Genomic DNA, 26,437 nt, shown 5'->3' with positions numbered 1-26,437 from the left:
TGGATTTTAGAATCATTTGTGTAGGCCAACACAGTTGCCTTTGCTTTCTTGTGTGAACTAAATGCCGTCTGGTGGTAGCCCATTTCACAGAATCATAGGGTCAACCAGTCCAACCTCCTGCTACGCTTGCTGCTAGCAGCAAGAATGACTGTTACCCGAAATTATTTTGAAATGAAACCGGATTGCATTGTTCTTCATTTCTTCATTTATTTCTCTAAGTTTTTGTTCATGTTAAAAAATAAAATGCAATTGACAAGAGATGGGGTGAAAGAGGCCCACTGGAGAGAAGGCAAGAAGGGTATTTGCAGGCACAGAGGTCTTCATGAATAATCACGCTGTATTCTGCCTGAGGTCCTCTAGCAAAGGCGGCCTCACCTTTCCTGATGACCGCATGCAGTGTTTCTTCATTAGCAGGAAAATCATCTGTGACTCCAAACTGAATTAATACTGGAGGAAAAAAAGAAAAGGCACATTCAATTGATCAACGGAGGAGTCAAAATATTCTAATAGCAGAAAAACAGGGGTCTAGTATTCAGGCTTCCCAGGAGAGAACTGAGGTTGGGTTTAATGAGCTCCGTTGGGGCTCCAATTTGTCAATCAAGATTCGCTCTTGACAGTCGCCCCAACACCAAATGCTTTTTCTACCTGACTCTAGCCTCGGGATATGGGAGGGCTGCAGATAAACAGTGCCTAAAACACGTCTCTCCCCCACCATACTCACCCACGCACCCCAAATAAGAAATCAGTCCATGTAACAAAGCAGCCGCTACAGCCAGCCAGAGGTGTACATGATGCTTGGGATTCAAAAGCTGCTTTCTCTGAAGGAATGCTGAACTCTATGAGACCAGGAAAAGACTCCCTCATGTATCATTACAGTCATATTATTAGTGCTCTGATCCTTGCTCTGCACAGCTGGGATTTGGGACTCCTGTCTTGTTCTTTTCCCTGAGATCAAGGAATAGTGCGGTTTCAAGCTGTCGCTCAGTTGCTCTATGAGAGCGCCTCTCTCATACCCACCCACCACAAAATAACCTTAGGAACAGAAATTGATTCCCCCTCCCCAGAGTGCTTATCAAGTCAAAGACGCAGTCAGTGCTACATGTGTTATCCCCCCCATAGCTCAAAACTTACCGTATATTTGCATCTGCAGAGGAAGGGGGCACTATTTGCAGAACCTGTCCATTATGGAAACAGTGTTAAGCACAAAGAGAAGAAGAAGGGGAAAAGAAGAATGATTGAGGAAGGGAGGGCAGGGAAAATAGTTATTTCAAACCTAAGGTCAGTGACCAAAATGGTTACAATGGGGTGGAAGGTTACTCCAGGGTGTTGAAGCCGATTCAAATTCACTTCTCCTTGAACTTCCTATTTTTAAGCTTCAAAAACTACAGGCCAACGTACAAGGATTACTTGCTTTGTTGCAAAAAATGAGTGTGGCTAGCCTTTCCCGATTAAAAATTGTGCTGCGCTTCAAGCTGAGATAATCTTAGGGCCAAATCCAGAGATATAGACTGTGTACACATCATACATTTAAAGTACCCTCCTAATAATCCTGGGAACTGTAGTTTACCACTCCCAAAGCCACAGCTTCTAGCACTCTTAACAAAATACAGTTCCTGTGAATCTTCTTTCTTTCTTTTTTTCTTTCTTTCTTTAGGTTCCATTGAAATCAAAAGAACAACTTAGCAGCAAGTAACTTATGTCCCATTAAATTCCTAAGAACCTCAGGTTCCCTCCTTCATGAAATCCACAGGATTCCCCAAGAGAATCCAGTTTTTAAACCAGTTTACATCTGTAAGTTGATTAAGTAGCGTCTGGGTGAACTCGGGAGAAACTGGTAGGGGAAAGACTGCTGCGGTGCAATTGTGATCTGGGAAGGCATCTAAGCAAGAACTGAGATTTTTCAGTACTGGCATTTAATACAGCAGGTGCAACAGAGTACAGTGGTACCTCTGGTTAAGAACTTAATTCGTTCTGGAGGTCCATTCTTAACCTGAAACTGTTCTTAACCTGAGGTACCACTTTAGCTAATGGGGCCTCCCGCTGCCACCACACCATCGCTGCATGATTTCTGTTCTCATCCTGAAGCAAAGTTCTTAAACCAAGGTACTATTTCTGGGTTAGCGGAGTCTGTAACCCGAGGTACCACTGTACCAGAAGATCCAAATGAAGCCATGGAAAGAGTTAAACGAAGCAAAACCAAGCTTCCTGGTAATATGCACAAACAGAACAGAGATAGAGCTGTCACTAGCATTGGGGAAGGAAGAGGGCAATTGTAGCCAGTGTAGTGTAATGGATGGAGTGTCAGACTAGGACAGAGGTCGGCAATGTGCGGCCCATCGGCCAGATGCGGCCCACCAAGACCGTTTTACCGGCCCACGAGCCACCCCCGAACCGAGCTGCCCATTCGGTGAGTCCAGATACCAGAAATCGCGTCTGCGCATGTCCAGAGGCCGAAAACTGCTTCTGCACAGGAGCGATTCTCAGCATCTGGGCATGCGCAGAAGCAATTTCCGGTGCTGCAGACATGCACAGATGCGATTTCTTAAGGATTTGACATCCTGCTCCAAAACTGGTCTGTAGGGTGGGTGCTTCCAGAAAGGACGCCTGCTACTAACACTGAGGTGGCACAAGCACTATGCACCAGAAGAAAGTCTCAGTGGGTCTGATGCGTTTGGCATGGACTTAAGGGAATTTGTTCCTTTGTTCTAGGGCAGTACGAAGGTTCACTTGCCTGCCCCACTAAGATTGATACCAGTTATTTTCAAATAAGTTTGGAAGTCACCCTGGACACCTAAACAGTAGAAAGGCAAGGTATATATTAAAAATATGTATACTGTACATTATGAACTGTGTGTGTGTGTGTGCGCGCGCGCAGGTGTTTGCGTGTGTATGTGTGTTTGTGTAAGGCCTGTCAGAAGAGGATAATTTGGCCAGCAGGGGGTAGTGGTGCATGTTTGAAAATGCATGTAGCCTATGATGCCTGAAAATGTATAATTGCAAAAAAAAAAACCCATAGAATTGTAGGGTTGGAAGGGACCCACGAGGGTCATCTAGTCCAACTCCCTCCTATGCAGGAATCTCAGCTGCGGCATTCATGAGAGCATATATTCAAAAATGAAAATAATATTTCAAAAGTGTTGAAAAGCAAATACATTTCTGTCCTGCAAAAAAGGGGGGGGGCAAAGAGCATTCCCCACAAAAGTCTGACTCTTTGTACTTTATTATTAATGCAGAAAAGCTACAGCATCAACTACTAAGCCTACAAATCAGCAAAACATAATACGGCCCAAGAACAACACTGCCCTTCCAGTGTGGTAAAAAATAATAATGAGCATGACCATTATTTTGTGAACCCTTTGGCACAATCCCCAAGTTCCCATGCCCGGCCGTAAAGAAGCCTAAGGCTGTTGTGCTCTTCTTCAGTGTATGCAAGGGGGGGTGTGTGCTGCTGTGACCCTCCAGCCACTGTTGGACTCCAGCTCCCATCAGCCTCAACCAGCAGAGTCAATGGTCAAGGATGGTGGGAGTTGTAGTCCAACAATGGATGGAGGGCTGCAGACTCCCTAACCCGGACCATACACCTTCACCCCGGCTTCCATTTCTTTTCATTTTCCTTTTTCTCCCGTGTTGATTGATAGATTGCTATTATCTCATGACAGGGACCTTGCCCTCTTGTATTTTGTACAGTACCATACATAGCAACAGCAATATACGTATCAGATGTGGGAAAACTTTGGCCAATGTTGCTGAACTACAACTCCCATCCCCCTGGCCATTGGCTATGCTTGCTGAGGCTCATGGGAGTTGTATTTGGCAACATCAGGAGGCCCAAAGGTTCCCCACACCTGATATAAATCATCGTAAACTTTTCCAAAATTCCTCCACTGATCCATTTCCTTCCTATGAGTTGATGGCCTTTTCCACTGCCGTTGTTTCCCAAACTGCTGCATCCTCTTCTACTGCTTTTTAAGAGCTAGTGATTATGTCCAGGGCCTGGCCCAGAAAATCATTGCAGCTGTAAAATAGATACATTGCCAAAGCTTTGTCTCTGGCTCTTCCATCATTCGGCAACTATATTTTAAAAAATCACTTCCTGAACTCTCATCTATAGCAGCAATCATAGACAAACATATATAGGACTCCTCTGTATACAGAGCACTGTATCCAACTAAATTCTACTTAGAATAGACCCATTGAAATGAATGAACCTGGTAGTCATGGGCATTCACTTTAATGGGTCTACTCTGATTGGACATAGAATTGGATATAATCATTTTGTATTCAGTATGGATTATTACTGATCAATACTTTCAAAACAAGAAAGTTCCACCAAATGTGAAACAAGTCTGATCTTAATTGGCTCCATGTAAAATTACTAAGGAGTACCGTATTTTTCGCTCTATAACACGCAGATTTTTTTCTCCTAAAAAGGAAGGGGAAATGTCTGTGCGTGTTATGCAGCGAATGTGTGGTCTCTGGAGCCGAAAAATAAGGCAAAAATCAAACCGCGCTTCAGGGAGAAGGGAGCTCCGTGAGACAGGAAGTTGCTGCTTTCCTGCATTCTGCCTCAGGGTCTTACTGCCCGCCCTCTCTGTTTCGTTGCTGTGTTTGCTGAAACGGAACAAAGAGCAGGGAAAGCCCCTCCCCTCCAGGCAAGTAGAGAGGAAAAGCAGAGCGTCCCTCTATCCTGTCCCTGCTCCGGAGGGAACAATGTTTGTGAAGGGAAGAGAGATTACAGGTTCGGCTTAAAATTCTGATTTGACTTCATGCTTTTTGTTTTTGGAGACACACAGCATTCAAATATGCTTTCTTCCATTTAAAAGGATGAAATCCTTAAACAGTGGCTGGCTTGTGTGGGTGGGTGGGGGGAAACTTTTGCCTTCCTTTCCTCACGTTATAGCCCTCTCCTGCATTCTTAGCCTTCTGTGTTTTTCCTTCCCTCCCCACTTAAAATGTGGTTACAAAGCATGGATCCACATGGATCCTCAGGATCTTTGCATTGGGTCACCCCAAATTCACCATCAGAGCACACAGCATGTCCATGGCTACAGCCTGCCCCCCCCAAAATCACACACCCATTGTTGCCTGGGGCTGCAATGGTGCAAAAACGTGGTTACAAAGCATGGATCCACATGGATCCTCAGGATCTTTGCATTGGGTCAGCCAAAATTCACCATCAGAGCACATAGCATGTCCATGGCTACAGCCTGCCCCCTCCCCAAAAAAAATCACGCACCCACTGTTGCCTGGGGCTGCAATGGTGCAAAAACGTGGTTACAAAGCATGGATCCACAGGGATTCTCAGGATTTTTGCATTGGGTCACCCCAAATTCACCATCAGATCACATGTCTGTGGCCACAGCATGAAGCACAAAAATGATACGTCCACTGTTTCATTCAGAATATTTTTTCCCTTGTTTTCCTCCTCTAAAAACGATGTGCGTGTTATGGTCAGGTGCGTGTTATAGAGCGAAAAATACGGTAAATGTCACTGAACTCTTATAGCTAACTAACAGCTTGAGTGTATGCATGTTTATCAGTCAAGGACAAATACCACTGATGTAAAAGTTTTATGTTTGAACTTGAAACCGTTTCTAGATTCAAAGTGCACAAAATAAATGAATAAATTTAATTATTAAAAATATTTGTAGAATATTTGGGCATCCACTTTTTAATTTTGTAAAAAAGATTTAGAAAGCATTTTCCAGATAAAGTTCACAATGTAAAGCATCACATTTTTTTAAAATCAAATCTCAACATGTTATTGTTCTAAACTGCAAGCTCTGTAGAGAGCTTTGATACCGAGAAGTGTGGGGCAGATCATAGAATCAAAGAACTGAGAGTTGGAAGAGACAACAAGGGGCATTTAGTCCAACCCCCTGCAAGGCAGGAAACCTTTTGCCCAACATGGGGCTCAAACCCACAACTCACGCTCTACCAACTGAGCTACCACACAAAAAATAAGCAAACAAAAAAGTAAGATGCCTTTTTTGCGGGAAATTCCCTTATTCCAGCGCCGTTTCCCACTGCTTCCCATTGCTATCCCGGATTGTTAGATATCCTGTAGACTGTCCCCGGGGCAGGTGAGACTGCTGATCCCTTATTTTCAAATCTGAAAGTTGACAGCTATGGCCTGCTGGATCAGTCAACCATGTGGTCTAGCAACCTATTCTCACAGTGGCTGATCCGATGCCTATGTAAAGTTTGCAAATAGGACCTGAGCACAACTGCATTCTCTCCACTTGTGATTTCCAGCAACTAGCATTGAGTGGCATTCTGCCTCTGGCAGTAGAGGTAGAACATAGACAACCCCCTCCTTAGTTTGTCTTATCCTCTTTTAAAGCTACCCAAGTTTGCACCCACCACCACTTATTGCGGCTGCATTGAAAAAGTACTTTATTCTGTCTAGCCAGATTTTCAAACATAAAAATAAAGCAATTAAACATAATTTCATGACCATAATTCCAAACATTTAGGCGCAGTGCCCTGCCCAGAACCTATTTTCATTTGAGTTTATACCTCATGCCTTTAATGAATATCTGTCCATCTAGCCCAATATTGTCTCCAGAGATGCAAACATTCACATCACCTAGGACCGAAATATATATGTTAGAAATCGAACCTATTTGCATGCACTGCATGTGCTCTGTTAAGATGTGATACCTCCCCAGCTCTTAGCAGGCTCTAAAAGCGTTGAGTACTTTTCACTTTACTCTCCAGGTGAAGACAGACATGACTTCCAGTGTGTTGTGGAAATGGTTTAAAGACACATCGGACACTATAGAAATAATGTTTTAAGTAGCAATTCTTCTTCCATAGAAAGTAAAAGTTAAAATATACAGTCATGGCCTAAGAGCCTGTACAACCTTGGGTCTGAGTGGGCACTCCTCACCCCAAATATTTCAGAGATGGGTTGAAAAGGCAAGGCTAGAACAAGCCCACTGCCAAAATGAAGTACAGTAAATGCATAGTCAGCTAATTCCTGCCATCATTATTCAGCAAAATGTTACACCTAGAGCATGATAAGCTGGGATACCATGTTTGCTTTCTTTTGCCAGTTGGAAAACTGTTTCACTATTTGTCTTGGACACTGTGCTGCAATTTCACACGTGGCAAAAAAACCAATAAATCTTTGTGGCTTCAGTGTTCTTTGTGTGTAAAAGGCAAAAGAAGAAGAAGAAAAGAGATTATTGTGTAACAACAACCTGTTGACACACCAAAGTAAACCTGTGACAAACTAGAAAAACTCCAAAATGTAATCTGGAGAAGTAAATGCATACAATTTAGCTCTAAATAGCAGCGAGGCTCATCTTTAGGCCTGAATCTTCAGTGAGAGCCATTTAAATGAGGCGGCTCAGAGGACCTACATGGGAATGCAAACAGCAGCAAGTGAAACAGCACAGACAATAAAGAGAAATCGAATTCCAAGAGGCTGTGTGAGCCAGCTCACCTAACCAGAAATTAGTTTTGGAATGGAGTGAACCCATGTGTATTATAGCTGGCCACATCCTAAGCGGCTTTTCACAGGCCACTGCATGTACCCTGACAGGGCTATCTTAAGCATATGCGGCACCGGGGTGCAAAGATCCGCCCGGCGCTGCCTCCCCCAGGTTGCCCAGTCCCAGACACACAGGAGAGCGGAGCCGGCCAACCCCCTCAGCATCTTGCTGGCTCAGTAGCCCCTGAACTCACAGTGCAGAGCCGCCTGCAGCAGACGAGCCCGCCGCGGTGCTCCGACCGATGGAAGGGCTCTTTCCCGAACTTAACTCTTGGGCCCCAGACTCTCAGCCTGGCGCCCCTGAGAGCCCGGCGCCCGGGTGCCCCGCACCCCTAGCGTCTATGGGTAAGACGGCCCTGTACCCCGATCACTGTTCAATATGTGCTTGTGTAAGTAGTTAATGTCCGTGCAACTCGTCACCAAATTCTGACACCAAATTCACATGATAAAAGTGCTTGTGTCGCTGCTTGCATAGATGGCTATGACGCAGGCTTAGATTTCCTGTGTGCAGGGGTAAAATATTTTGCTTGTGTGAAGTCAGGCCTCCCAGGCAGGACCCCAAAGGTTACCATTTGGCTAACACGTGCACAAATCCAGATGGGTAGCAGCTAACATGTGGAATTCACCTACATGTTGTGGTACATTAACAGATTTAATAGTTTTTCAATACGACTGCTTTTCCAAGGGGTTTGTCTCAATGTCTGGCTTTTGAAGAAAAATAAATAGAAAAATAAAATAACTCTACTGTACTAAGGCTATAAATCTTAGGGAACTCTTAGGGAAAAGCTTCAGAGAACTAATCATGCATAGGATTGGGTGGCACATCTTTTCTAAACGGCACAATCCTCAGAAAGCTTCAGATCCCTAAACACACAATTCCTCAATTTTGATGATTAAGCTGGAAAGAAAGCTGTGACATTTTTAATAGTTCAGTACTACAACACTTAAAATACCTGCGATTTTTCAATATCTGCTGGACTTGCATGTTTTCAAGGGCTGGAGTGGTAGGCTGTGTCCATGTACACCTTTTCAGACCCATTGTTTGCTTTCTAACTACTGCTCCTGTGAAACCTTAATTTTAAAAAAACCCTCCTTCTACACTGCACAGAGAGCAACATTGTACAGTATCTTTAAAGCACATTTGACACACATTCTTTTCCTTAAAGAATTCCGGAAACTTTAGTTTACCCCTCAGTTATAACTCCCAGAAACCCTTAAACTACAGTGCCCAGAATTATTGGAGGGTTTGGGGGTTTTTTTTATGCGCTTCGGGTGTGCTTTAAAGGTATAGCATTTTCACAGCCTCCAGTGCACTTTTTGCTGAGAGCAAGGTGGCTGTTCCATAACTCCTGTAGCAGTGCTGGCCCCAGGTTTTGGGGTGTGTGTGCGCGCGCTTTGAGCAAGATGCCTCCACCAACGTATTATTTGTTAACACTGCCTTTTAATTGCTAGTACTGCTACACACTGTCTGTCAGTTATATAATTCTGAATATATGATTGCACTGGAGATGTGTATCACATCTGATTATGGTTTATTTTAACTAGCTGATATCAGCTGATATGCTTTAATGACTATTCATTTTACAATGCATTTAAAATGTTATGATCAATATCATCAAAATGAATTATCTGTTTGGATTGTCAACTTCAAGTTTTGAAATGAATTAGAATGTTATTGTAATTGGATAGATAGAGAGGAAGGAACAATAGTTCTCCCTCAAAAGAGAAATGTGTTTTCAGCTAGTTTGGGCACATTTATGTGGAAAAGTGGCATGCGTGCATACACACACACACACACACACACACACACACACAAGCTGCCCTCTTTTGGGGCAGAGTCCTTTACTTCTTGCTGCTGTCCCTGCTTCCCATTTACTTGGGCTGCATGCACTGCATACATTTCAAACCTCTTCAAACAATTCTGGGAACTGTAGCTGGGAATTATCGTTCTATGAGGGGTAAACTAGTTTCCAGAATTATTGGAGGGGTGCTATAAATGTATGGTGCAACCGCAGCCTTGCTCTCTTACTTTGGGCCCAGTTTTTGGGGAAGGACCATAGTTCAGTGGTACATAATGTGCCTTGTATGTGCAGAAGGTCTCACTCTTTGGGACCTCCAGGTATGGCCAGGAAAAAACCCTGGCTGAAAGCCTGGAGAGCTGCTACCAGCCAGTCAGGAGTGCCAAATTGAATAAAATATGGGGGAGGGCCCAGGTAAGTCCCGCCCTGTACAATCAATCACATGACATGGTGCACACACACACCATTTGAATGGCAATGGCCATCAACTTGGGGGGAGCCCCTCAAATATTTTATTGGGGGGCTGAAGGGACCTTGGCCCCTAGGAGTTGGCTCCTATGCAGTCAGCGCAGACAGCCGAGCTAGATGGATTAATGGTCTGACTTACCATAAGGCTAATACACATGGCTGTCAATAGACCAAGAGGCGAGTGTCTATTGGCCATGCATGCTGAGGCTGATGGGAATTGTAGTTTAGCAACATCTGGAGGGCCACAGGTTCCCCATAACCACCTTAACGGAAGCAAGAAAGCTGAGGAAATCCATTAAAATCATAGGTGCTGGAGGTTTAAAGTTGGGGCACCTCTCAATAATCAGTGCAGGTATGGCAGGAGGCAGTTGCTTGCACCAAAGACACAAGTAGCCTTTAAGAGGCTGAAGAGATAAATCAAAGCAAGGGAAGAAATAATTATTTTTTATGCGAGTTTGGACAGCAAGGAGAGGGAGACAACATGTGTGCATGCTCTAGGAAGAATCTCATGTTCTTGTATCTGTCACCTGTAAAACTCTGCTCGTTTTGACTTTGGGGAATGTCTTTTAAAAATCTGGTTTCCAACACATACCCTGCAGCGGAATTATTCTAGCCCACTCCCACAAGTCTCTAGAAGTTGGATATATTTTCTTGATTCTAATGCACATGCAAGATGCACAAATGCCAGCAGACTGTGTCCCTACCACCGTCCCCTGTGAAGTGAGTAACATGCTGGGGAATGTGTTTGAGAGTTTCAGGTATAAGTACAGTACTGCCAGATACATTGCGGGATTATGTCTGCAATTCAAAGCACATGTACTTGGCAAGGAAGCCTCACATTGAGACTTCAAGTCTTGTAGAAACATGTAGATGATCAGGCTGCCAAGCACCTATCCTATGCAAACTTAGCTCGGAGTAAGTCCCACTGAAAGCCATAGTGGGACTTGCAGAACAAAAGCCCCTCCCTTTACTGGGAAGCAGGGCTGCAAGCTTAACCCTTACTGACAAGGGAGTAAAATCCCATTTAATTCCATAGCATTTACTTCTGAGTAAGCACGGTCAAGACCGTGCTGCAAACCTCTCTAAACTAAACGGGAGCAAAGAGTGTTTAGGATTGCGCCTTACTTCTGAAACCAACCAAGGCCAGGATGGGGCTGCAAACAATTTTTCCTTTTTAACTAAAGTCTCATTTAAATACTGAGCAGAGAAGAGCCTTTTCATCATATATATATATATTTGTAAGGGGGCGGCTTTTTCCCCCTGCGGGAAGAGGGGCGTTTACAAAAACACAGGGGCTCCAATTCCCTCCCCCCTTTTTTTTGGAACCCACTTTATTTTGCACGTCCCCTGAAACCCCCCCCCCCTATAGTAGTTCAAAAACATAAAAAGAATAATTTTTTTTGAGGGGAGGGAAGGAGGACATGCGTTCGTAGGAGTGGGTCAGGGTAACCCGAGTGAAGCCGAGCTGGGGGGTCCCTGGGCGAAAGTGATCGCGCGGGGGCGTGTGAAGCGGGTGGGTGGGTGTACTTGCCGTCATTTGGGGGGGGGCGTAACCCTCCCCCTCCTCCACCGCTGGCTGGGGGGGGGTGTCAATTTGCAGCGGGAGCTCCTCCTCCCTCCCTTCCCCTTCTCCTCCTCCTCCTCCTCCCTCCCGGCCCCTCGCTCTCGCATTCCCGACCCTCCCCGGGTGGGCTAGGCAGGGGACCCCGCCAGCGGCTGCATCGGAGCAACTCTCGGGATCCTTTTCCTTCCTCTCTCCCCCCCCCCCCACGCCGCCTCCGGGGTGCCGCCTCCCCCTCGACCTCCTCCTTTTCCCGCCTATCCCGTTCCCTCGACTCCGAAAGAAGGAGAGAAAGAAAGAGAGAGGGAGGAGGAGGAGAAGAGGAGCTCTTCGGCGCCTTCCTCTCTTCCGGAGAGTGTCAAAACTTTGTTCGGGCGGAGGAGGCGGCGGCGGCGGCGGCGGGACGGGGCTGCGTCGAGAGGCCGGGCTGAGGCAGGCGGGGTGCGGGGAGCGGCCCCCCGCCGCACCGGGACCCCGCCGCACCATGCCTCAGCTGCAACCGGCCGGCGGAGGAGGTGGCGGAGGCGGCGGCGACGACCTGGGCGCCCCGGACGAGCTCATCCCTTTCCAGGATGAAGGCGACGAGCAGGACAAGGGCTCCGGGGGCCGCGGCTCGGCGCACGGCGACTTGGACGAGCTCAAGTCGTCGCTCGTGCACGAGTCCGAGAACCGCGGCGGCGGCGGCGGCAGCGCCTCCGGCTCCGATTCTGAGGTAAAAAGTTGATGGCGGGGGGGGGGAGGGGGCGACAAAAGAGAGCGAATGTGGGGAGGGGGGGGGGAGAGGCTGCTGTTTTGAGTCGGGGGGGGGACCGGGAGAGCGGGGGGGGGAAGGCTTCGTCCCGGGCAAACGCCTCAACCCGCCCCCCCCTTTGTGCCTTTTTCCCCCCACAGGCGGAGAGGCCGCCTCAGCAGCCCCGGGAAAGTTTTCAGAAGCCGCGGGACTCTCCAGCCGAAGGTAGAGGAACCCTCTTTAAATATCTATCTCTATATAATATATATATATATATATGCGCCCCCCTCCCCAACCTCGAAATGAGGGGGGGGGGAGGCAGCGTTGTGGGGCGGCGGCGGGGGTCGGAGGAGAAGGGGAGATGGCGCTCTCTCCTCAGAAGACGGAGGACCCGCGGCGGCGACGACTCCTCGTTTCCCCCCCGCCTCGCCTTCACTTTTCTGGAATGAGGAGGAGGAGGAGGAGGAGGAGCTTCCCTTGGCCGCGCCGTCCCGTCTCCTCGCTGGCTTTTGTTGCTGCCCCCTTTTGGCCCTGATCCTGTGTTGACTCGAAAGAGGCCTTGACTCGCGAGTCGAGATTGGAAATCAGGGCCACGCGCTTTTTGTATGTGTGTCGCTGCTTCTCTCTCTCTCTCCCCCCCCCCAACCCCCGCCGTCCTGAAGTTCTCTTGCTCGCAAGTTGAGCTGCCATAAAATTTAACGAGGCATTTTCGGCGGGCCTTTGCGTTTGAGTAAACACGCCTATCATCTGACTGCGGAGCTGCGATCCTGATTACGGGGAGAGAGATTTCCAGTTAGCGGGATTTACTTTGGATTCCACAGATAACAGCCGCTGGAGATGAGTCCGTAAAGGAAGTAGGTGCAAGATTGCACCCAGGGATATTTCAATTAATGGGATTATATGGGCCTGATCGGGTTTGGTATGCTGATGTTGGGGCCACTGTTAGCCAGCATTAAGTGGCAGAGCTGCTCTGGAGTTAGACATATTGAAGTCCTTGCCTTTGGGGAAACACACAAACAGAAGTTATTGTGGTACTTCTCAAGATTATTGCGACGTATGTTATACCACAGGAGGACACCAGTCCTATCAATACTTGCTGGGAATAAGCCCCGTTTATGTACAGTGGGGCTTACTTCCGAGTAAACATATAGGAGTGTGTAGTAAGTCTATCATTCTTTGAGCTTTCTATAACAGATTAGCCAAATCTGTTGCTTTACTTCTGAATAAACAGATTTAGGGTTAGTGTGAGGTACAGCAGAACTTTATGCATGTTTATGCAGAAGCAAGCCTTACAGAATTCAAGTAAACATGGGATTGCAGGTTTCCATAGAAGTAAGCCCCTTTGGGTTTAGGAGGATATACTTCCATATAGATACAGAAACTCAAGTTTTATGAAAGGGAGAAAAAGATTGGAGATCTTGGATTGGGGGAGTAGGAATTTGTACACCAATATTTGCACTTACCAAATAACTTTTTGGTTACTCCGCCTTTTTTAATAGTCACAACCCATAGACACATTAAGATTGCAATCCAAAGCATATTTTCTTGGAAGCGTTATTCCACCGAAAACAATGGTACTTACTTCTGAATAAGAAAACATAGACTGTGTTTTAAACAAAATTAAAAACCCAATGTAAGTATCTTTCCTCAGAAATAAGTCCCATTTAATTCAGTGGGAATTACTCCCTTGTTGATTGTTGCCTTAAATCATTTTGGTTATGCTTTATATTCTTTCAGCCACCCTTTTGGGATGTTATCTCTCTTTGCTTCTTCCACTTTAGTTTAATTGCATACCTGTGAGTGCAGTAGAAGTTGTAATCCACATTAGTGTTTGTATCTAAGAAAACAGTTATTCTTAAAAGATTTAACATGTAATGCAGTGGTGTAATTTTATCTACTTGTTAGTACAGATTTAAAAAAAATATTTACATTGACACATATCTTCCAGATTTCATTGTGACTTAAAAATGTAAGTCAGCTTTGCAATTGTCTTCTAGTAACCTTTTTGTACGCAGCAGGTTTTCAGTACCCTGCATTCCATATTAGTATTTTATGACCTAAAAATAAAACAGCAACAACCACCCCATTACTTTTTGTAATGCTTCCTTGCTTGGTCATCTGGAGGTCATGTTTACTAACCACAGAAACCCAGCTGTTACCAAGTATGAAGTAGGTGCTTAGTATCACATGCAGAAGTATATGCATACTTTTGTTCTTACTTGGGAGTTTTGTTTTGCCTCCAAGTAAAAACAAAAGTGTACATCAGTTGCATGGGCATAAATTCAGTTGCAGTTGCAGGTAAATACTGTCAATTCAAATAAGACCTGAGTGCTATATTGACTGCAAAATAGAGCACATACACATAAGATGCCTTAGATGGTTTGCAAATCTCACATCTTATTTCTTTCTGTTCTGTAATTCTAGTTAACCCTACTTTCCTTAATCCCTAGGGCTGCATTTTGAAACAAACACTGTGTTTGCAGCCTTTAGCTAAGTGTCTTTTTCTTCCCTAGTAATCAGAAGACAGCAAGATGGAGGCTTCTTTAAAGGGACTCACTATCCAGGTTATCCCTTCTTGATGATCCCAGAGCTAGGAAGCCCCTACCTGCCCAGTGGAGCCTTGTCCCCAGGTGGTGCTCGCACAGTAAGTGCTTTGTTTTGGTTTGAGATATTGGTGTGATTAAAGTTTTCCTTCCTCTTCTATAAAGGTGAATTGTGATAGATGGTGTTCCTTTATGCCCCTTTGCCCCACTGAAGAGTTCTGCATTACTGCTGATATCACAGAATAATAAACATCATTTGAGGGCAACTCTTGTTGCATGGAATGTTAAAGATATCTCTTTTCCAGTGAGGAAGTTTGGAGATAGGCAATCTCCTGAATAATTTCTCTGCTCATTTTCAACTTAATGATTTACAGTGCTGAAGAGTTTTCATCTGTTTGAGTTGAAGATAAATTTTGTTTTAATGGATTTTATCCTTTCTCTCCCTACCCCACCCAATTTCACTGTTTAAATGAGTGTGTAGGCTGTTGCTACACAGAGTTGATAGGCTCAAGAAATGTGTGAATTTCATCATCTTTCTTCAATTCTTCTGTGGAGTTCATTTATTTGTGATCAGAGTTCTGGGGAGGGAAAGGAGTGGGTGTGTGTCCATTTAGAATTCAGTTGAAAGGATTAGATCTAAGAGAAGTTACCCTTGGCATTGTTGAAGTAAATAATATCAGTGAATGACATTTAAAGTCTATTTAGGTACTGATAGGCTTAGAGAGGAAGTTTGTTAAAATTAGCATCTCTTATTTGCACTCCAGTAATAACTGCCATGAAATCAGCTAACTTAGAAACATTATTCTTTAGCACTCATTTTCAAACTGCATTCCAAAGAAACCTTGTTTTTAGTTTAGGCATGCCATCTTGGGGAACTGTGCATCACACACATTGTGCACCAACAGAGGAGTTTTGCTTATGTTTTGGGATGCACTCTCGGTTCTTGCATCCTAACAGTGATTCTCAACAGACCTGTGTAAAATATGTGTGTTTCTTAGAACAAGCCATCTAGAATCCCCTGCTATGTATCCAGGTGTTCTAAACTGGATGCATGAAGGTTCTTGTTTAGACTAGTTCATGGTGGGTGGCCAAAGATGCTTAATGAATATGATCTGCTGAGGCAGGGTCTGGAAGTGAGTACCTGCACTTGTTATATGATCACATAAAAACATTGAATGGCATAAGAATTTCTGATTGCTTTGCCGTTTATGACAACTTGGTTGCACGAGCGTAAGGGGTGTTTCAACATGCTTATATTTATTTAACAAAAATTATAGCTACTTTCTTAGTGAAACAATCTCTAGTTGTGCTTATTGGAGGTAAAGTTTCTCCAACAGGATTTAAAGGTCTGCCTATTGGGAGAAGGGTTTAAGAAGTGCCTTGTATAACTAAGCTTCAGTCCTCCTAATATCAATCAATAACAACTGTTATAACTACAGATAATGATGAGCAGGGTATTCTAAGGCTTTATGCAGATATAACTTGGCTGATCATTGATAGACCAAGAGTGAGCTGGTTTGCAAGTTCTTTTTAAAGCTAATCCTAGTCATTTTTATTATTATTATTATATTTATTACACTCTGTTCACCAGAAGGTCCTAGGGCGGGATACAGCATTAAAAACAGTTTAAAACAAATTAACTACAGATGTAATGCTACATCATGGTACATTCTGATAGATGGAAAATAGGAATTTGTATGCAAGAAAGGAAGTGACTTTACTATGTTTAAGATTAACTGTAACATCAGCCTTTTCAATCAGGCATCCTCCAAATGTTTTGGATTAAACTCCCATCAACCCCAGTTATCATGGTGAGAGTGTCAGGATGATAGGAATTGTAGACCAAAGCATCTGGAGGGGCAGCAAGTGAACAACTATCTGATCAATACAAGAAACCAAACGCTTATCAATTTCAATGTAATATTACCAATTCAAAATAAACAATCAAAGCACCAAAATCTAGGTGCTGCTTGAAACATAGCAATAGTCACACAAAGAGTAACCATCAGTGTTCCAGAGGACTGTTTGGTCACTTTTGAGTAATAACTTTGATGATAAATAACTTTGAAGCATGTAGGATATTTCCTTGAAAGAACTGAAGTGAAATATTTCACTGATTGCCTTTATCAATTTTAATTAAAGTTGCAAGTCATTGATTCTGTGAATTTCAAAAGCTGTTTTCATTCCTTATATTTGAGTTTTAGTTTTTATATCATGCATATTTCATGTAAGACAAAATGAATCAATATAAATGCTTCAGAAATAGAAAAAGAATGGGCTATATTGTTGTAGTGCTTTATGTAGAGCTGTTCAGCAGTAGAATAAACTCCCACGAGAGGTAGTGGACTCTCCCTTCCTTGGAGGTTTTCAATCAGACGTTGGATGGTCACCTCTCATTTATGACCTAGTTGAGATTCCTGCATTGCAGGGGGTTGGACTAGATGACCCTCAGGAATCTCTTCCAGCTCTACAGTTCTATGATTCTATGGGTCATAAACTCATTATTAATGCTTTCTTCCTCTAAAAGAAGCTACTTTCCTTAAAGCTTGTGTTTCACACAGTTATAACTACAGTGTTCCACTGAAGTTGATTTATATAGCAAATTTGCATATTTTTGAACTTGATGGAATTACTGTTTTATTTATGTCCTGTAGAAACTTGCTTAACAAAAGGCCAAAAAATGAAACCAAGAAGCCCCATCAAAACAGCTCTGTAAGCATATCTTTAACAAAAACAACAAATAATTTTGTGGCATCTTAAAGAATAGTAAATTTATTATAATACTTTATAAGAATATATTATAAAGAATTTTATCCTTATTAAAGTGCCACATGACTTGGCTGTTTTTGCTAAAAGATTTCTTTAGTGAGTGGTTAAAAGAGAAAATCTCTGCCATATTTTGAATTTTCCCCTCCCTACTTTTGGAGGGGTAGGGAAGTAAGTTTTGCAATGACTTAACATTTGACTGTAAATTTTGATTGGAAAGGAACAAACAAAAGGATTACTACACAGTGGCAAATTTAACTGCAACCTTTCTTTTCTTGTTTGCACTGCTTTTCTCATTTAAGCAGGAGACTTAAGACTTTTAAAAGCTGTTAATGGGCTGACATTGTGTGTCCTCACCGACATTAAAAGAAGTGATTAAGGAAATTGACCAAGCGTTAGACAGCAAATTGAATCCCCCTAAGCACAAACCCAAATGTCCCAACTCCAGTTCCAAACTCTGCAAATGCCATAACCCTCAGGAGCTCATTGTGTATTATGGCCATTGGGGATTCCCTGCCTGCGTGCTTAAACAAAAACCTATTATTATTCTGAATTGTGCAATGAACACCTTATCTGTGATATGTTCTCCCATCAAAGATCACCAGCCTTACTGCTTCATTCTGAAGAGTAAGAAATTCGATTTAGACTAATCCATAAATCTTAAGATGTTAAGATGTTACAAGTATCTGAAAAAGTGTGCATGCACACGAAAGCTCATACCAATAACAAACTTAGTTAGAATCATAGAGTTGGAAGAGACCACAAGGGCCATCGAGTCCAACCCCCTGCCAAGTTGGTCTCTAAGGTACTACTAGAAGGAATTTTTTTATTTTTTATTTTGTTTCTTGAGATGTTGGTAGTGCCAGAAAGTTTTAAAATAATAAGGCTTCACTCAATTAAAGAAACCTCAGTAGCTTAATCATGAATATTAGTTGAATAAACAAATTAATCAATTTTATTTGCATACATTTCTGAGTAGAAGCAGTAGCTCTGGGGCAAAAGGTATAGTACCTAAGCCTGCAACTTATGCACATTTAACTGGTACACATTTAACTGGTACACATTCAGCTGAACATACAAGGCAAATTGAAAAGAAAGAAAGAAAAGGGATGGGTGTCCAGCAAAAAGACGTTGGCAGTTCCATCTGCGACTGAACCCAATGTGTTTTGACTACATGCAGTTTGGGGTTTAGGCGTGATCACTGGAATGTGACCCCCATGTATGTATACTGTATGTATGTATGTATGTATGTACTGTACTTTTCTTTGTTTCAATAAGATGTAGGCCTGTGTTATAGCAAGCAATAATCCCAGAAGCATGCCCCTGTGTGTAAGAAAAGGGGGAATGCTTTTAAGATGGTGGCAGGTATCCACAGATTTTAAGTACAGTACTCATATTGATTATAACTTTTCAAAATATGCCCAAGTCATCCAGGATTTTTTTAGCTGATCGATTTGTTATAACACCTAATCAATTGAACTTTGTATCCCTAATAATGAACAGATGCTGGAAACCTATAGTAATTTTGCCAGCTTTGTATGAGTATTAGTGGGAAACACTTGGTTAATTTGTAGCACTGTACTGCATTTTTACATGATTGTTAACGGCTGAATGGCTTGGGAGCAGGCCTACTCCCACAAGAACTTGCCCATATATTAATATCTTGTACTTGGCTCTTGCCTAGTATGCTCCTGCCATTCAGAGATAAGGCGGGTAGCCAGAGTGATTTGGGTCTTTTCTGTGGTGGCATGGCAGCCAGACTTTGAACTTCTTCCCCAGTTTCATGCATCAGATGCTACCGCTATTTTTGTTCTTTTGTTTGCTGGTAGTTGAACATGATTTTATTTGTATAGTTATTGTAATTGTTTTAATGGAAATGTGTTAGCCTTCTGAGAGACACATCTCCATGTAGAACAATGGGATATAAATATGATAGAAGCTTGAATATCAGGATACTTAACAGGGAGAAAAAGAGCCTTAGGCTTTCTTCCCTGGATGTTCCATTTTTGTGGATAAATTAAGTTTCGTGCCATATTTTAATGGAGATATTGGTGATAATATGCAGGCAGTCTTACTTGATTGCTCACTGGGAAGTTAAAAATATACAGTATGGGAAAATCATGTCTATTCAGAAGTGAGTCATGTTAAGTTGTCTGGGGCTTATCCTAGTAGGAAAGTGGGGTTAGGATTGTCATTTACATCACTTAAATACAGGGAGCCTAGTGTGTTTAATTATTCTTGCTGTTTTATAGTGGTTCTGCACCTCCTTCGTACACTGCAATGCAAAATTAGTTGCAGGTCCAATAATATAAGATCAATTCTCTACAATTTTGGTAGCTCATGTTGGAAAGAAGTACCTGCTTTATTAGTCAAACGTCAAAGAAACCACTCTTCAGTACTGTAAGGCTTTGTTCCTGCTGTACCATAAAGTCTCTAAACTACCTACCTACCTTATTTTCTTAGTTGAAAATTGAAGGAGGTCTGGCTGCCTTGATTGCCATAAAGGAGTATGTCTGGTTAGCCTTGTTGATACAGTAGAGGCAGCTTCTACTGTCACTAACATGAGTGAATCTGCTGCCTCATGAATGTCCTGGTACCAGCATGTACAACCATTATATTCCCTGCATTAAAGAAATAAAGAAAACATTCATACCAAAACTTAAAATGCTGGTTTCATCTAGAAAAGGAAATAAAGGCAGGAGCATTGATTTTGAAGGGAATGAAACCCAGCAAGTTGTTGGGCAGTCACATTTGTGATCTAGCAGTCTCTAAAGCAGTGGTTCTCAAACATTTTTCTCTGGGCCACTTTCAAAATACAAAAATTGCTCATGTCACACTGAATTTTTTATTGATAAGAAATACATTGTAAAATGAAAAGAAAAAACTTCTCATTGCAGATCAAACACATAGGCTGAGGAACGTTTTCATCTCCTGTCTATGTGAACCTGAGATTCAGATAGCTAGTCACATATTGTCTACAAACTTTATTTTTGGGAGGTTTGCTTGGGCCTTCTACTGGTGTCAAATTAAAGGAGTCTTCAGCTCTCTGTTTGAACGGTGATTCTGGATCACAACTAGGATTGCTGTCAGTATCACTTGATGATTTTCATTTCATTCTGAAATTATATTTATCCATAGTCCGCAAATAAAAGAAATTTGATACTGTAGTTTACTAAAATATACCACACTGATTTTTTAAAATGTTTCTTTGATTTTCCTTGAATCTTCCTGTCACACTTGCCACCCTATCCTGCTACACCAGTGTGAGAACCACTGCATCTAGTATTAAAGAAATTTCACGAGATTGGTTCTGATTGTGTCCGTTAGCATTTAGACTTCTGGTTCTGCAAGTATATGAGCATTATATGCCTTATGGACAAAACATACAAAACTGTTGTATAAGTTATAAATATTAAGGCTGCAATTCTGTTCAGTATGTAATATATGTTAAACATACCTTCATTTTCACAAAATTTATAATAATTTGGCATAGGTTAGAACCAGAAGCACATGACAAAAGACATTGAAGATGTTGGCTAGGGGTTGGAGAGCTATCCCTCAGTAGTTGGAAACTGCTTGACTAAAATTCCAGCTATGTAGGGACAAAGCTTGACAATTAGCATAGATCCCTCTATTTGTTTTGCTCCTGCTCTCATCTATGAATAGAAGTTAATGCCAAAACTGAGAGATCACATGGTTATTTGATTTTGCAATGTCCCTTACCTTCAATTAGAAGAAGAAACCCACTTTAAAGAAAATTACATTAAGCATGTAAGAGCTTTACCCCTCTGGCCAATGGAAGTTCTGCAGAGCCTTCCTGTGAGTTGAAAATCAAAATACAAAGATTTATAGGAAGTGCAGTTTCAGCTGATTTACTTTACAAAAAATACATAAATCCCCAATGTCCATAAAACCATATCAATATAAGTAAGACTGGAGAAAACTACTCAGCAGCATGATACAAATTCCCAGCAGACATAACACACACTATTCACACAACCAATGAGGTTCACTTAGCCCCTACACTGAAATCTTTTCAAAGCCAGGTAAAAACATATCTTTCCCCAAAGCTTGCATTGGGCTGCCAAAGCTCCTTGTGACTGCTGTGAGGTGGGATTTTTGTATATATTTTTATGAATTGCATGTGTATTGTTATGAATGTATCAATATAATCATATACGTTTTGAAATATGTTGTAAGTCGCTTGGAGAACTCTGCAACAGACTAACAAGTCTAATGAAGAATAATAACTTGCACAGTGTCACACTCATCGTTCGTTTACACAACCACTACAACATTTGTTGTCTCCTACAATAACTCTACCAGCCAAGCATTCATAGCAAAACCAGCCACACTGAACAGTATTACAACCACATATACTTAAACTCATATCCTTCCTATACAGGATCACTGCCAAGCATAGGAGCCAAATCCTAGGTGCCGAGGGGTCTTTGTCCCCCAATAAAATATTTGAGGGGGGCAGACCCCTCTCCCAGTTGATGGCATTGCCATTCAAATGGTGTGCGTGCACCGTGTCATGTGATTGATTATGCAGGGCGGGGCTTACCTGAGCTCCCCAATATTCAATCAAGTTGGCACCCCTGCTGCCAAGCCTACAAGAGTAGCAAAATGTACACATCTCTGAAACTCTAATGGCCTCATATTCTGCATCTACTGACCTATCAGTTCACCTTGTTAAAGGGTTCACGGACAGCAGTTGCTTATGTAGGATTGGAAGGGCAGAATTCTGAGGATTTTCTCCCCAAAGATACCGGATAATAATGTTACCTTCAAAGAAAAACTTTTAGGATATATGTAGTGATAGTGTGATGTGTGGCACTGATACATAGCTGGAGCCCACTAGAATGTCATTCGCAAATGACAAAGTTGGGGTTTTTTTGGAGCAACTGTAATAGAAGAACTTGGAATTGATCCATGTTTTAAGTCCCTTGCTGTGCTTTGAGGAGCTGATTTTGCTGGCTGCTTTATTTTAATTTATTCTGCTCTTTTGAGTGCCTCGCGTTGGGAAAGGGTTTAGAAGGTTAGATAGAAGCCTAAGTGCTTTGTCTCCGGGGAAGCCTTCTCTTTTTTCCTGGTAAAAAGTCTGTTTCTTATTTAGAGTTATTGTTTTGTTACATTCTTATTCTTTCTGTAACTGCTTCAGGCATTAGATAAACCCCAAGTTCTGCGTAGCATTTAAAAAAATGTTTTTTGGGATGAGTTGCAGCTGCTTTCTTACCTAATAAATGCAGAATGAGGGTGCTCTGGGAAAGTCCTTCTGTTGTAACTTAAGACTCTGATTTGGATGCATGGATGTCGGTTTGTGTGGAAGGAACCTCTACTACTAGTAAAGCAGATAGTTTAACATTGTTTCTAACAACTTTCTGAAAGGGTTCTGTATCAGTACCATAATGCTGGCTTACTACTCCTTTCTTGATAAATATTTATTTGCAGCATAGCAATGCAAATTGTGCAATCGAAGCTTTCCACAATAATGTGGGATTTTGGTGCTTTAGTGTTCTGGTTTCCTTTACGTCAGATAAATAAACCAGGCTCAAATTGTGAGGTGTGCTTCTTTGCGGAGATGCATGCTCATGAAGTCAGCACTTTCCTCACTAGCCAAGTCAAGCATGGTGCTAATCTTCTCCTTCCACAGACCCAATAACTAAAATAGGCACTGTGAACAAACAGGGCTGTGCTATATTAGGCTTCCTGAATATCATCCAGGCCATGTACTTGCTTCCTGCCAGCTGGGAGTGAGAGACACTTAAGCCTTCCTAAAGGGGATGATTATTTCACAGTATCAGTTGTGGAAAGTTGTGAGGGGATACTGTCTGAATAGACAAATGGGGAGAGAAGTTCAATCTGGGAGGAGCAGGAGGTGAACTCAAAAGAACTGGACAGTGTGTTAACTTTCTGTAGTCAAGTTAGCTGGAGAGGTCAGTAGAAGTAAATGTGGAAAGGTGTGGGAGAAGTCTGTACCCAACGTATGGGGCAGTAGTGTGGCACCTCCAAACTGCAGGCCTGACAGGGGTCCTAATTTGACTTGTAAGGCAATTTCCCCAAGTTATGCACACTCACCTCACACCTGATATCATCAGATACCGTATATGTCATGGATTATTACTACTACATCTACATCATTTATATTCCACCTTTCCTCCAAGGAGCTAAAGGTGGCCTACAACAGTGTTTCCCAACCTTTTTTGGGCAAAGGCACACTTGTTTCATGAAAAAAATCTCAAGGCACACCACCATTACAGCCCCGTGACGTCAGCGCGCAGCGTCACGCCGGGAGGGACATGAATTGCTAGCAAATTACATAATCACCTCCTTGAGGGCTGGCTCATCTTCTCCGAAGGCAGAACCCCATTAATTAACAGCACAGACTCACACCATAGCCAAGACGAGGGGGGAAAACCTCAGTCATGCACATGTGGGGGCTAAATGAGGACGAAGACCGGGCAGAGAGCAGGGTTCAAATCACCCCACCTGGCCAGGACAATCCCTGGGTGCTCCTTTGGGCCACTCGCCTGACCCACCTCGCAGGGCTGTTGTTGCGAGGATAACACGGGGAGAACCACGCGCGCCCCCGGGAGCTCCTTGGAGGAGAAAGCGGGCGATGAATGCAATGCACGAAATATATGAGAGGCGACCAGGTTTTGCAGGTGAGGGGCCCCCGCCAGCCTCCGCTTCCAACACCCGGTGCAACGACGCCGAAGTTCCCCTCCCCGGGCTCGGCTCGGGGAGCAGCGCTGCTCCCCCCTGGCTCCCCTTCGCCCTCCCGGCTCTCTCTGCTGCCCACTGGGGACCCCCCTCACCTGCCAAGTCCGGAGCGCCGGTGGAAGTTGCATGCATGCATGCAGGGCGCCGCGTTGCCATTGCATTCCACTGCACTCCATGCAACGCCTGCACGCATGCATTGCCTTGCCCGCCCGCCAAGGGGTCTCCCCGCGGTCCGATGTGTCCCCTCCGGCGCGGATGCAGCATTGCAAAAATAAACCTCCCCGACGCAGCCCTATCTGTGGGGCAGCCTCCGCCTCCGCCGCTCCGCCTCCGCGGGGATCCCCGGGCTCCATCCTGCCGCCCGATCTCCGTGGGGGCGCAGGCAGGCTGCGCGGGGTCTGCGCGGAAGAGCCCCTGCCCGCCCGGCCGCCGCCGCCACGCTCATTCCATGGCCGGGAGAAGAGTGCTTCAAACAAAACGCCCGGCCCGCCAGGCCACACTGGGAAACGTAGTTTGCGCACCCCGCGCGGGCGCGGAGCCCAAGGGCGAGGGGACTACGGATCCCGGCAGCCCCCGTGCCGGGGACGGAGGGGGAGAGGCCGGGTGCAGGGATGGAGGGACGGGTGGGCGAGCGAGTGAGTGAGTGGCAGCCGCCAAGCCTTGGCCGAGAGCCAGGAAGGGCCTCCCCGGAGGAGGAGGAGGGAGGCGCAGAGCGGGGGGAGGGAGGGAACCCCAGGGGTCATCTAGTGACGGCGCCCCAACCGAAAATTTGACTTAAAAAAATAATCTTTCGAATTTTTTAATTTTTCCCGCGGCACACCAGGCAACATCTCGCGGCACACTAGTGTGCCGCGGAACAGTGGTTGGGAAACACTGGCCTACAATATACAGTGGATAAGGTATATATATAGTTGCAAAGAAACATTCAGGAACTTTAAAATGAGCTCCTGATTGCTGCTCAGCAAATACTGTTCCTGATTGTTCATTTCAAATTGGGTGCCCAATGTAAGCCCTGCTGGGATTGGTTCCACTTGGAAGCTTCTAAACAGAGCTTTTGAGTGGAGCAGTTCCCTTCCAAAAGCATTTCTTGTAGTCAGTGCTAGTCAATTCATTGGCATTGACTCAAAGCCCTACTCGGATCAGCTGACATTTTTCTTTGCAGTGTGGCCTGCAAAGGGGAAATGGGTCACATGACACCAGGTGGTGTCAACATATTAACTCCACCCACCCGTTAGAGTGGTTTGCCAGAACAGCAAATGTTATGGGACTTGTAGAACTGAGAAGTGAAAATGGATTGGCCTATTATACTTATCATTTAGACAGTATTGAAAGGTTGTGGACATTTGTCAAAGATGGCAGAATCAACTGATGAATTTCTCTCTGTTGCTTCTTTCTTGACTACATAGCTCTTTTTGTATAGCAGAAGGAAACATTGCTGGAATAGCGTTCTTTGGAATTGCCTTAAAATGCAAACAATCTGGTAGTTAAAATTATGTTCTCTTTTGGACAAGTGCTTGAAGGGTAGTGGTGGTGGTCTGTTTGAGGCACTGTTGGATGAACTTGAATATTTTATTCTGGGTTCAGATCTGGTTTGGGGATCAAAACTGCCTTGGTTGGTTTGCTGAACAATTTCACTGGTAAAGAGAAAACAATTGCGACTATGTCTGGAAGTGTAGATTTCCTTAAAAATAGCTCAAAAACTTCATTTTTTCTTTAGATTTTGCAAAAATAACTCAACAACTTTTGTGTCTGGATTTTCACTTTTTGAAATATGACTTTTTTAAAAATGTATTTTTATTAAAGATTTCTTGGTTTACAAAAGTATGTGCAATGTCTCTTTTTTGAAGTTACATTTTCTACAGAGCAGACTTTGAGGGCAGTTCAAACAGCTTCTTCAACACTAGTTTGTGGGGGGAAATAATCAGGAATTGGGTGTGTGGTGCCAACAGTATGTTGATCACCTTTTCATTATCAGAATTGGGAAAGTCTGTGCAGGTGCTGACCAAATTCATAAATGCAGTAGTGGGTTGGGTGAGGAAGGAAATGGTTCTTATTTACCTTTCTCTCTGTTAACAATTTATTCTATTAAGAGCAGTTTTAATAAATGCAGATGATTCTCACAGCTAGTAATACACTAGTAACTCTCCCCATCTTCTGAAATTTTAGTTCACATGTAGTTTTGTCAAAGGAGTTCAGTACATATTTTCCTGTAACTCGGTAGTGTAACATAAATTGGGTGGTGGATGTGCATAGCCAATGGTAATAATAAACTACCGTATTTATTTTATTGTTTTCTACAACCCTCACTCAACCTCTTTGCTTCTGTAAACTTCACTGATGTAGGAT

The 26,437-nt window shown here is 43.5% G+C and overlaps 1 protein-coding gene and 1 long non-coding RNA gene across 3 annotated transcripts in view; one reads left to right on the top strand and one right to left on the bottom strand.

Annotated features, from left to right (window-relative positions):
- Positions 1-218: 218 nt before the first annotated feature.
- LOC309519614 lies at positions 219-11,067 on the bottom strand. 2 transcript variants are annotated; one of them, XR_014213877.1, is made up of 2 exons: positions 9,905-11,067; positions 219-945 (listed from the first exon to the last, which is right to left on the bottom strand). It is a non-coding gene; the product is annotated as an uncharacterized lncRNA (long non-coding RNA). The 2 variants fall into 2 exon arrangements; XR_014213878.1 differs by lacking the exon at positions 9,905-11,067 and adding an exon at positions 7,037-8,099.
- Positions 11,068-11,795: 728 nt separating this feature from the next.
- The window catches only part of TCF7L1 (transcription factor 7 like 1), a 67,818-nt gene continuing 53,176 nt past the window's right edge, over positions 11,796-26,437 (top strand). The window contains exons 1-3 of the mRNA XM_082200459.1: positions 11,796-12,038; positions 12,218-12,281; positions 14,570-14,700. Of these exons, the coding sequence (XP_082056585.1) occupies positions 11,811-12,038; positions 12,218-12,281; positions 14,570-14,700 (423 nt within the window). The 5' untranslated portion in view covers positions 11,796-11,810. The remainder of the gene's footprint in view (positions 12,039-12,217; positions 12,282-14,569; positions 14,701-26,437) is intronic.

This window comes from Podarcis vaucheri (assembly GCF_965113315.1).
Source record: "Podarcis vaucheri genome assembly, chromosome: 15".
NCBI lineage: Eukaryota > Metazoa > Chordata > Lepidosauria > Squamata > Lacertidae > Podarcis > Podarcis vaucheri.
Note: the sequence above shows the minus strand (reverse complement) of the source record. Positions and strands in the feature narration are given on the sequence as shown.